Source organism: Myxocyprinus asiaticus, chromosome 40, assembly GCF_019703515.2.
Source record: "Myxocyprinus asiaticus isolate MX2 ecotype Aquarium Trade chromosome 40, UBuf_Myxa_2, whole genome shotgun sequence".
In the NCBI taxonomy this organism is placed as follows: Eukaryota; Metazoa; Chordata; class Actinopteri; order Cypriniformes; family Catostomidae; genus Myxocyprinus; species Myxocyprinus asiaticus.
In genome coordinates, this window is record NC_059383.1 from 15,895,454 (window position 1) to 15,908,068 (window position 12,615).

The 12,615-nt window shown below is 38.9% G+C and overlaps 1 protein-coding gene across 10 annotated transcripts in view; it reads right to left on the bottom strand.

The window, feature by feature from the left end:
- The window catches only part of LOC127431364 (neural cell adhesion molecule 1-like), a 310,957-nt gene that overhangs the window by 21,484 nt on the left and 276,858 nt on the right, over window positions 1-12,615 (bottom strand). For 7 of the 10 annotated variants that reach the window (XM_051681784.1, XM_051681782.1, XM_051681785.1 and 4 more), the window contains 2 exons: window positions 7,757-7,881; window positions 7,020-7,200 (listed from right to left, as the gene is read on the bottom strand). In XM_051681784.1, the coding sequence (XP_051537744.1) occupies window positions 7,020-7,200; window positions 7,757-7,881 (306 nt within the window). Of the gene's footprint in view, window positions 1-1,807; window positions 3,355-7,019; window positions 7,201-7,756; window positions 7,882-12,615 lie in introns of those variants that run through there. The other 3 variants (XM_051681788.1, XM_051681789.1, XM_051681790.1) reach the window with 3 other exon arrangements.

A 12,615-nucleotide genomic window follows, 5' to 3' on the forward strand; every position in this document is an offset into this window, starting at 1 on the left:
TGCCAGGTGATGATCCTTACCATGATCCTTACCATCATCTCTTGATCTCGCTCTCCATTCACAAACCGGTGCTTAACCACGCCCCCACCACCACACAGCCCTTCCCATCTGAGCATGCTACACAACTCCTTGTCCAAGCTCTTGTTCTATCCAGGCTGGACTATTGCAATGTTCTTCTGGCAGGCCTTCCAGCATGTACTGTCAAACCTCTGCAATTGATCTAGAATGTGGCAGCAAGAGTGGTCTTCAACGAGTCCAAGAGAGCACGTCACACCTCTCTTCATCAAATTGCACTGGCTGCCAATGGTTGCTCACGTTAAGTTCAAAGCATTGATGCTTGCTTACAGAACAACCACTAACTCTGCACCCCACTATCTAAACTCACTACTTCAGACCTATGTGCCCTGAAGAAGCCTGCGTTCTGTGGGTGAACGGCACCTCATGGTTCCATCTCATAGAGGCACAAAACACTGTGCTGACCTTTACCTTGATTGTTCCCTACTGGTGGAATGACCTGCCTAATTCCTCCCGAGCACTGTGACACATATTTTTCATGAACACCTAACCCATTCATACTAACACACTACCTTCATGTTCTTAAAAACAAAAACCAAAAAAACCTTTCCTTGCTATGTGTACTCTAAGCTATGTGAGACTTGTATTACAGCACTTATTATATTGTTGCCCCTTTTGTTGGATAAATCGCTTCTATTGTTCTCCTCATTTGTAAGTCACTTTAGATAAAAGCATCTGCTAAATGAATACATGTAAATGTAAATATGAAAGCAGAAGACGGGGGAAAGCCCATTTTGCATTTTTAGAGCCCTTCAAAAAATTAGGCACTAGTAAAACATATGAAATATGAAATATCTATAATATGAAATATCATGTATATGTTGCTTTGCAAAGCTTTTTATTTAATTAGAAAACATATTTTTTATGGATGTCAATGGAGACACAGGCTTTCTGCCCCCACAATGGTGTAATTGTAGCACCTTGACCCCCTGGGTTAAATATTACAGTTAAGAAATGTGTTAAAATAGAAAAAAAAAAGGACTACAGGATCAAAAATCTAACTGTGCAGGTTATGACAATTTGTAAGAATCTTGCTGTGCAGCTACAACAGATCATCAGAGCAGTGCTTCAATGCTTGCGAGACATCTGTTGAATGTGACTTTTCGTTAACAGTGGAAAAAGCCTGTTTTTTGTCGCAGCATGGTTATTACAAATCTTAGGTCTGCTACTCTGAAGACTCTTGGGTTGTTCACACACCTCACAGATTTGTCATTTTCCTCTCTTCCTCCTGCTCGCAGTCACTCACAATAAAAAAGTGCAAACAAGTGGCACTTCTAGTGGTGCAAAGTTTGGATTTTCAAATAATTTTGTCTCTGGCTCTGCTAGTCTGAATGAAGCTGGTGATCCATCCAGGATGGCATTAAACATCCCAGACAGGCCAAACGAGGTACTGCTTGCTTTACTGATAAAACGTAAATTAACACCAACACACAATGATTATAGGAATAGTTCAGCCAAAAATGAAAATTCTATCAGCATTTACTCACCTTAATTATTTCTTCCGTGGAACACAACAGCTTTCTTCCTCATATAATAAAAGTGAATGGTGACTGAAGTTGTCTGCCCCTAATGTTGTGCTAAGCATCTCCTTTTGAGTTCAACAGAAGAAAGAAAGCAATACAGGTTTTTAACAACATGAGGGTAAGTAAATAAATACAGAATTTTCCTTTTTGGCTAGACTATCCCTTTGAGAACAGAGAAACACCTAAATACGAATGATGAGCCCAACAAACTGATTGGCACATGCGTTTCCAGGAGTCAAAACTCCAGAGCGCATCACTTTATTACCATGAGATTCAATTCCAAAATGGGAAACAAATGCTACTCCATTTTCATGAACAAATAACCCCCCTCCCCCTGTTTATTTTCATAGCCCTGCCCTCATAAGTATGAGCCTTCACACTGTAAGACACTTAATTATATTAGTTGAACTGTACTCAACAACCTCCCAGGAAATGCCTGCATTGGCCTTGCATAATAATGACACTTGTATCTCAGCTCTTGATATCATATGGCAGCCTTTGACTTGTAAACCGACCACCACCTTCTTTAAAATGGACAGCTGGCCGGAGGTTAAAATCCAGTTCCATGCCTTTATTAGTCCATCACAAATGTTATAAATGGATTCATACGGTTATAACGGAGGCGGTGCCATGCACACAAGAATGCCTGTGGGTTTTGCATTAAAATTTGGTCTGGGGGTTTTCATTTAAAATGTTTATGCTAAATCTGGTCTAAGCAAGAAAAACTGCCTAAAGGAATTTAGCATTTCAGAGTACAGATGGCCAGTGAAACCTATTGCAGGACAGCCCTGCCCTTAAAAGTAAAGGCTTGGTGGATAACTCAAACTAACATTAAGCACCATGTTATCAAGGGACAAACACATGCTGCCTTCACATGTTACGGTCCCCAACTTTAAGTCGAAAGCATCTGTGAGATTTCGACCTAAAACCATGTTTGTGAAAATAAACAAATAACAAAAACATTTAATCTTACCATACTTTCTTACAACCTACAGTGATGTGATGTGTGTCCAAAAAATGTCTTACAGAATATAATCAAATTACACTGTTGAAAATGACACTTATTTGACTTCAGTGAGTTTAACAGCAGTAGCATTAGTTTTGAATGGTTTTAAGTAAGAAGCAGAGAAATAAGTAAATAAAAGTACATTACAGAAAGTATATATTTTCTGAATCTTCTAAAATTATGTACAGTTTGTCACAAAAACGTGTCTTCCTTGTCAACACAAAAACTTGGTGCCTATCCCTTTAAAGGACCCTTCCAAAATGAGTTAATAACAGATAGCTTAAGAATCACAGAAGAATAAGTAAATCATAATTAATGTATGTGATCAGAAGGACTTCTTTCAGCTTAATGGGCCCTAGAACAATTATATCACGATTAACATCAAGAAAGGCCTGAGACGGGCTTCTTGATAGAGGAAAAGATTTCCTATAACTCTTTCAAAAAGGCTATGGTTTAAAAAAAAACTGCTGTCTTCTCAACTGAAAATTCTAACCAAAAAAAAAAAATGATAGAAGCACCGAACACTCTGCTTAATTCCGATAACATGTAACTGATATTCTTTTTTGTTTGTTTAGGCTGCAAGAGGATCAGAAGGTGTAGAAAACTGAAGGTTGTGGCTGAAGAATGGGCGGTGCTTAGGATAGATGCTCCTCCTCTTGCGAGCCTCAGTTTATGAGAGCACGAACACAGTCAGCATGGAGAACATGAGAGTGACCAGTGTGTACATCACAGAGGAGCAGCCAAGGGTTGCTGAGACCACATGGCCCATACCACCACACCAAAAGACACCCGAAGAGCACAAGGACAGTGCATAGAAAATTAAAAGGCAACCAAAAATGGGAGTTTGAGTGCGTGTTTGAAAATGCGATGATCCGGTGATGTCCGATTTTACACAAGGAGACAGAAAAAAGGACAGGAGGGAAGGGAAGAAAAAGGAAGGAAAGAAATTGGGAAAAAGGGAGAGAAAAAGAGAGAGAGAATAGGTCAAATACAGAAAATTAAGTCCAATTAAGACTAGAAAAGAATATCAAAGGAAAGTTTAAGCAAGTTAGTAAAAAACAAAGAAGCCATAGCATGTTAAAAGCACAGCAAATGACATGGACAGCACAGCAGAATGAATTGAGAATAAGAGGACAAACAGTACCCAGATGATGGGAAATTTAGAATAAGGAGGGACACAGACACATACAATGAATAAATATGAATCAGGAAACTTTCCTGGTATTTGACATCGTATATATTGATTTATCATGTCCTTTAAATTTCCATGTTTCTTTAGACAAATGCTTACAATGTAAAAAAATTACATTACAAACTAAAACAATTTTTAATTCACTAAAATTGTGATGTGATGTAAAATGGGTAATGGGAATACTTTAAAATAAGGTTCAATACGAATGCATTATTTAATGCATTTAGCATCATGAACTAACAATTAACAATACTTTTACAGCATTTATTAATCTTGCTTTATGTTAATTTAAAATGAGTTCAGGGGGCTTGGGTAGCTCAGTGAGTATTGATGCTGACTACCACCCCTGGAGTCATGAGTTCGAATCCAGGGTGTGCTGAGTGACTCCAGCCAGGCCTCCTAAGCAACCAGATTGGCCCGGTTGCTAGGGAGGGTACAGTCACATGGGGTAACCTCCTTGTGGTCGCGATTAGTGGTTCTTGCTCTCAATGGGGTGCATGGTAAGCTGTGTGCGGATCGCGGAGAGTAGCATGAGTCTCCACATGCTCTGAGTCTCTGTGGTGTCATGCACAGTGAACCACGTGATAAGATGCGCGGATTGACTGTCTCCGAAGCGGAGGCAACTGAGACTTGTCCTCCGCCACCCAGATTGAGGCGAGTAACTGCGCCACCATGAGGACCTAGTAAGTAGTGGGAATTGGGCATTCCAAATTGGGGAGAAAAGGGGATACAATTATAATAATACAAAAAATATAATAATAATAATAATAATAATATATATATATTTTTTTAATTAGTTCATGTTAGTACATAATGCTGTGTACTAACTGTTATCATTTACTATTTTTATGAATGTTAAAAATGTAAGTTAAAAATATATTAATAAATATTGAAATTAACATTAACCAAGATTTATAAATGCTGTAAAAGTATTGTTCATTGTTACTGTAGTTCATGTTTGTTATTACACTCACTAATGTTAATGTATGCAACTTTATTGTAAAGTGCTAGCCAGGAAACAAATAGGCATTCATCTTTGTGAGTTGCAAACACCAGGGAAATGTTGCTCAGTCAGAAGACAAGGTGAAACAAACAAACAGGTTATGATGCAATACAGTGTAAATTATGTGCTGGATGACTGAATGAGCTTTCAATGTCACTTATATTACAAGTTAATGGGTATTCTATTAGAACAGCTTTATTCCAGGTCAACTCTAGCTGGGGAGATTTGGATGACAGGAAGTAGAGCTTCAGCATTGGTTGCATGGCCAGAGTTGTGCTAAACCCACCACACAGAATCCACAGGCTCCCTATTTTAAATCCTGCCAAAGTCTCTGTATTTACTTTATCCCTCAGCAAAGTGGCCTTCCTGTGCAAGGGAGGAATATTTATACACCCCTCCAGAGCAAAATATTAAGTGGATCTAAGGGTGCTTACATGTTTAACAGCTAGAAATGCGCAAGAGTATGTGGAGCAGTTTAAAATCAAGTGGGTATATGAAAAATTGAATTTCTGAAAACTACAACTACCTCTCTGAAATTCTCATTGGTCAGCGGATGCTTACATCAGATTGCATTGCAGCAAAAGTTACAATTTTTTCAACTTTTGACCACAAGTGACCACAGCTGCTTTGAAACAATGAGTATTGTGAAAAGCACTATATAAAAATTAATCAGTTACTTCAAAATGACTTGATATGACTTGAGTGACAAAACATCACTTCCTCCATGTCCTTGTGATTCACAACGTAAACTCTAGTGGGTAGGAATTCCATATGTTTTAACCTGCCTCATGAACATTGATCCAAATATAAGACAAGAGAGAAGAGTAAATTGCCATATGAGCAGCTGTATTTAGACCATCTTTTCTAATGTCAGCTGTTCCAGCTGGGGCAATGCAGACATTGGGCTAAAAATAAAGCCTCTGTGCTTTTTGAACACCCACATGTTACACATTGAGGTTAACAATGTGAAAGTGGGGTGAGGTTCAGCAGATAGAGAGGGCAAGGGGAAAAAGAAAGGCTGTTTTTGTCCATCTGAACCTGCTATGTGCAAGTGTTCTGAGATCCAAAGCTCCCACTGCTAAATGGCTGCTTCCCACTATGCAGATGAGAAAAAGCTCTTGTCCATGCACCGGCAGATGCCTGTTAGGTCCTCAGTAAAGCATTAAACCATTAATCCTGTTGAGGCATCATCATGCAAAACCAGAGGATACATCCCCACTGAGAGCGGGCAGACAGTCAGTTCAATTCAATGTGCCTGCCTCAATGAGCCTGAACTCAGCCTTAGTCCAGCCCCAAGAAAGAGAATAGAGTGAGAGCGACAGAGAGAGGGATGATTTAAGGCCCAGTTTTTTTTTATCAGTGGGGAAGCAGCTCACAAGAAAACAAAAACACAGTACTGCCAATAGTGCACAGTCCAAGCAAACCCATGCTTTTGGTGATGGGGATAGAGTAGGAGGGGAGATGGCTAGCGGACCTGCTGTGGCTTTTTGCCTCCAGATTGCAAAATTGAAAATCTCATCTCCACAGATATAATCTGCAATCGCTCTGAGACAAGCAATATAGCTGGCTGTAAGAGTTAGCGGAGATTGCCAGAGGGGTCAGGCTGGAAGCAGAGATCTGGAGAGGAGTTGTGTGCTGCTGAGCTGAAGCCAGGTCTCTAGGCGTAACCCATGGCCATCTCTTAGACATTTATCACTCTGAAGCTCAGCCATTCCTCTCCTCTCTTATTACTCTTAGATTGTGTCATATTGCTCTCTAGAGGAGGCTAGGCCACAACCTGAACTGACAACAGGGTGGCCTATGTAATCCACAACAAGACCTGAGTAAGATGGGGTTAACAATCCTGCTGAAAAGACCAGCATAGCAGGTAACCAGCATATTTTGTGTTTTGAATGCTGGTTCCCAGTATGAGATGCTGGTGGAGAACCGGGTTTGGTCAACCAGCTTCATCAGAAAGACCTTGCTGGTCAACCAGTCTAAATAACTAAGTTTTGTTTTTGAGCATCTTGGTTATGCTGGTGCACCAACTAGACCAGCACACAACCAGCACAAACCAGCCTAGACCAGCATGGAAATTGATAAAAGCTGGCCTTTGCAGCAGGGAGGGTTTGGAGTGAGGCACTCAGGCTGATGGGGAAGTAAAGAAGGTGGCAAGGGATCGGGCTGTTGGCTGCACTAGTTGGCAGTGGCTGTGGGACAGGGGTTGGAGGTGGGCCATACCTGGAATGGCGGTGGGTTCTGGCAAGGTCCTGAAGGAAAGGGTGCCAGGTTCAGATCGCCCTCGCTGGTTTTCTGCAACAACATAGACTTCATACTCTGTGTTCCATTCTAGACCCCTCAGCACAACGTACTCACTGCCGTTGGGTAGGCGGATCTCAGGCTTCCAGTCCTGGCGTTGCTTCTACAGACACACATGTGGGCACGCTTTCAGTATTGATGATATCCATAATTTCACTATCATGCATGTTTGAGGCAAGAAATGTTACGCCAACTCTCCCAGAGCATGTTACGGTCACAGTGGTGGTCTAAATAAATCAAAGGCCTTTTAAGACATGTCAGTTCACTCTGTGGCCATCTTGGTAATGACCCTGGGTAGATATTCTGTATGTAAATCTAATACAGTTCCTATCTACTTGTACGGGGAAAGAATGAAATCTCTAAAACTGTTTGGTAAGATTACATCTCAATAACAATCAGTAATAAAATGACAAACAATGGTATCATAAATTTAGTTTCTCTAGCTCAAATCATGCTAAAAACTGTATTTTTCAGGTTGGTCCAGTTAATTTGCATGTGTGCTAGGCTCTTTTAATTGAAAGGCAGAATTTCCATTCCAACAGCCACCATATTGAGCATTAACATTTGTTTAGAGGTGGTCCATTTACTACCTTTTATACTGTTTTTGTAAATAATTCAGCCAGAGTTAAGTATGTTACCATAGGTTCCATTATACTCACAGCTTTGTAGCGCACAAGATAGTGTTTGATGGGAGAGCCCCCATCGTCCTGGTTAATCCAGTAGACCTTCATCTCATTGCCTGTGGATTGTGATTTAGCCTCCAGTTTAGGAGGGTTAGGTTCCCCTGTGGAAAAAATGGCCAGGAAAACACTGTTAGGCACACTAGCACTGACTGAATGCTCAGATACAAAATGAGCCCCAACATGAGTACATTTTTATAGGTGAACATCACCTCAGGGTTCCCAAAACCGTTGACCGATGAACTTCCATGACTTTTCCAGTAATTTCTCGATAAAGATTTAAAAGTAATTTTAAAAAGATTGAACTATTTTAGAGCTGAGCATAACTAGAAAAACTTTTATTCACTTGTAATATCTATGTAATTTGTAGATTTTATTAACTTCCATGGGTTTTCCAGGCCTTGAAATCACCGTTTAAAAATGTCCTGATATTTCCAGGTTTTCCACGACCATGGGAACCATGGCACGTTAATTAACTGCTGATTTGTGACCTACAAGGTAGTTTTTATCCTCATGTGTAAATGACAGAAATAGGTTAGCTAATTATACAACTATCTATTTTTAGCTAATAATTATTTTAAGGTGTTGACTTGGCTAGGAGGCCATTTTATAGTACATCAAGAAACATGGAATACCATGCACATAATCTTAAATTAACGTTCAAAGCATAAGATGAAACACTTTACAGTTGAGTCACTTGTAAAACACTGAATTCCTATCTTCTTGTTTTTTGGCTGAACTGTCGAGACATCTCATCACAGAGGGTTTTTGGCAGCATATTAATGACTTCTGCCTCCCATCCATCCAAATGTGGAACATTAATGAAAGCACTTGGCTCTTGTAAAAATGGAGCTGAGACACACAGGCATGTGCAGGGCTGTAATGATAGTTGGACCAGGATTGGTGTCAGTGATGGAGGGAGAAAGCGTTGCTGTAATGCAGTCTCTGGGGGTGCTAGTTATCTCGACTTTCCCACTACATAATGACAGCACTCCCTTAATTATCCTCCTTGCATTGATTGGAGATTCTCCGCCATTATGTTTAATAATATCAGTGGGGCCGATGGGGATTCATGTATGTGGGCTGCTAGTTTGGGATGATAGCTGTCTGCTTGTGTCACACGAAGAGCCTGGAAGGAGGCCACAGAGCTCTGCCATTAATCGGCATAAATAGCAGCCCGACAAGAGACCCTATTTGGAATTAACATGACAATTTGTACATACCAGCTAAATATAATAATTACAAATGGGATAAATTTTAGGTCACTGAAATAGAATACCTGAATATTTAACCACAAGAGATTTAACGACCTGGCTAAATCTAATAATTTGGGCCTAGGCAAATCTAAACCTATTTGTGGGCTGGTGATGCATAATGTGTCAATGTTTGGGGTTAGGACAAATTTTTTTTTTTTTATCAACATCAAGATTTTAGGTTAAAATTTATATGGATAAATAAGGGAAAGTGCGTATCTTAGGTCCTGTAACTGGTCAGTATTTCTTGTACATTTTCACTATTTCCAAACACCTTTTGCTTTCAATAGTTCATTTAAAATGGTCCTGAGATGTGACAAAAAATATTTAAAATAGTTTTAGATGGAGTACAGCATGTCAACGCAGGACATGTCAACTTTCAAAAGTGTTTCAGCATGTCAGTTCCCCATGTCGAATTTATGTCCTGATAAATCCTTTTGCAGTGTTCTTTAGATTAATTATGGTTCATTTAAGTTAGAGGTATTTTTTGAGATTTTTAGTCCATCAGGCATTTAGTTTAAGCATGCATGAAAATAGAGGCTTAAGGTGTTTCCTTGATGAGTTGAAGTTTGATTAGTGTTTGTAATCAGATGCTGCAATTTAAATACTGTATACTGTATATTATTAGGTGTATATTGTATATTGTGTTGTGTAACAGATGTGTAAACCGTGTAATGTGTAAATCAGATGTTTATTGTAATTATCATTCTGCTATGTTGCTTAGAACCTAGACTTTCACCCACTGTTGCACTTGTGTATATGGTTGAGTGACAATAAAGGGATTTGATTTTATTTGAAATAAAGACAAGTTAATGATAAAACAAGCAGTGCAGATTGATGTTAGTTAAACATGTTATCTGAGATCCATGAACATCATTTCCAGTTAGGTGAAGGAATTGCCAGATACTAAGAAGACAAAACAAGGACAGATTAGGGTTATGAAGAGAAAGAGGGCAGAGGAAAAAACACGTTTTAACATGCAAGAGGTTTTAGAGGATTAGAGATTTCCGGGATCATGCATTTATGAGCCAGTCGATCGGTTACAACTAATATAACTGCTTCTACTATCACAAAAAGCTACTACTTTTAAATCCAAAATGACAGAGCACACCTAGCATTTCACGTCAAACAAAGTGTCTCGTTAAAAAATATTAGGAAAGACAAGAGAAGCATAAGTATTTCCTCTAAATATGTGAGGGTGTCCGGTTCCTCTTTTGCATTGCCACACAGAAGCAGCAGACAGGGACAGTGAGCAGGTACATTTGAGAGACAAAGACAAACAATTAGGACATGCATGAGAGTGTGCGAGTGTTGGGACTGAGACAAGAGACAGAACAGAAGTGTGTGTGAATGCAGTAATGCCGTGCTGCTGCTGGGATGCGGGGGGGGGGGGGGGGGTATAGATATTCATTATGCTGTTATGCTGTCATAATACAAATTATTTATATATATATATATATATATATAAAAATTAAACATTAGTAACAACAACAAAAAAAAAAAAATGTATTGAACTTTAAAGACCCTATGAAAACAAACTTGAGTTTTGTAGCATTTTAAAATGTTTGTGTCCTAAAAGTTTTAGCAGACATTTTAAATCATCCTTTTTCAGGAAAACACACTTCTCAGATTTTTGTCCAATTAAATACTATCTGGACTGAAAATGTTCCTTCCCCTAATAAGAAGGCATGTCCTTTGATAAGCCCCTCCCCTAAACTTCCTGTTTGAATAGGAAATACATCAACACAGGAAAGAAAGTTGCGCTTGTCAAGCCATTTCATGAGGTCTTTAAGGCCTTCTCTGTTACGGTAATCTAAAACTAGACTTCTAAAAAAAGTCTAAAACTCTGCAGTAGTTTCATTTTTTTCAAATAGTTAAATCATTACAAGAGAGTAAAAGTGGGAGGGATCAATTCAACATGCAAAGCAGCATGTGCCGTTGTAGGAGAATGCTTTGGGATTGTACTGTCCAGGCAGACCAGCTGATGGTTTACAAATAGTCACATTGCTTGTCTCAGAGCGATTGCAGTTTCTCAAAAATGAATGAATAGAACATGAAATGGCTCATAAAACTTGATGGTATTGGATGGGTGTTTCCTGTATCTTTCCCCTTATTAACTTGTCTGTTAGTGTATAAGTGGGAATTTGACCAAAATGACAAAAAAAAAAAAAAAAAACACACAACAGAGATTTACCTTCTGTTCACCAGCGAAGACGACATCATCAGCACCATGCAAGAGTCATATGACACAGTCACATGATATGCACGTACATTATGGGTTGAAAGGAAAGTGGAAGGAAGGTGGGGGTCACATGGAAAATACAAAACATTGAAAAAAATTATACAAACATGAAACAAGAAAATTTTACGTGTTAAGACAAAAAGTACAAAACAGAACCACAAACAACAAAAAGAAAACATAAATTATAAACAAACACTTCTCTGTAAAATTAGATACGCTGCGTATAGAGCACAATGGAAGAAACCAAACTCATAAAGCAATTACGGCACATTTGTGTTCATTGTGAATCAAAATGATAAAGTAAGACCTACCAGATTTCCAATATACTCTCCTTGGAGCTCAATTAAACTATGCAGAGTAAGAATACTGTCCAAATTGCTTTATGAATCCGCTTCACTGATAACAGTATTTCCTCTGTCTGCGAGTGGTACTTTTAAATAAGAGGGACTCAAATACAGCTCCAATGTACATTGGATTATGTTTGCTTGTGCATGTTGAATGTCACCAATGAAAAAAAAAATGAAAAAAAAAAAAAAAAAAAACGCTGAAAAAAGAGCAGGCCAGCCAAAGGCAGAGGAAACTCATTGACTGTACAGCAAAACAGATACCACATCATCTACTGCAACATAAATTATTGAACATGGGAGAGGGACACTACAGAATGGGCACATATGAAGCTTCAGGGCAGAGACTGCTCTGGCCGGGTCTATATGTATGAAATGTCACAGACTATAATATAAAATACTGATCTAGGATCAGAGTCCCCTATCTATATTGTCTTATTCATGAGGATATGAAAGACAAAACTGAACCTAGATCAGCATAGACTGTGAAGATACATATTTGATTCCAGGTCTGAGATGGGTGGAGTAGGATAAGGCTGAGGAGCTTCGTCCTCCGTCACAAACTACGGGATTAGACAAGGTTTGTTTGTGTGGAGAGGTCTGCATTCTATAGGTCCTATATATGATGATTAAAGTGCATTTTTATTGTATGGGTAAGAGTATATTGTAATTCTGTGCAAATTACAGTATCATAAAAGTCTAATGGGCCACATTTGCACTGACAAGCAATTTAGATTTTTTTTTGCATGCCTGTAAACAGCAAAAACACTTATGACATCAGAATGTTTTGACATCCGATCTGAGCTACTTGTGGTTTAAAATATGGTTTTAAAAATATAAATATAAGACAACGTCCACACTCATACTTTTTCTGTTTCCTAATGGCATCATTTCCAAAGTATGCGGTACTAGGGAGCGTTCTTGAAAGTCCCCATTTTTGGTGGAAGAAAATGCTTTTCCAGTGTAGAGTTTTCAGAGAAGTGAATATTGCACAATCAA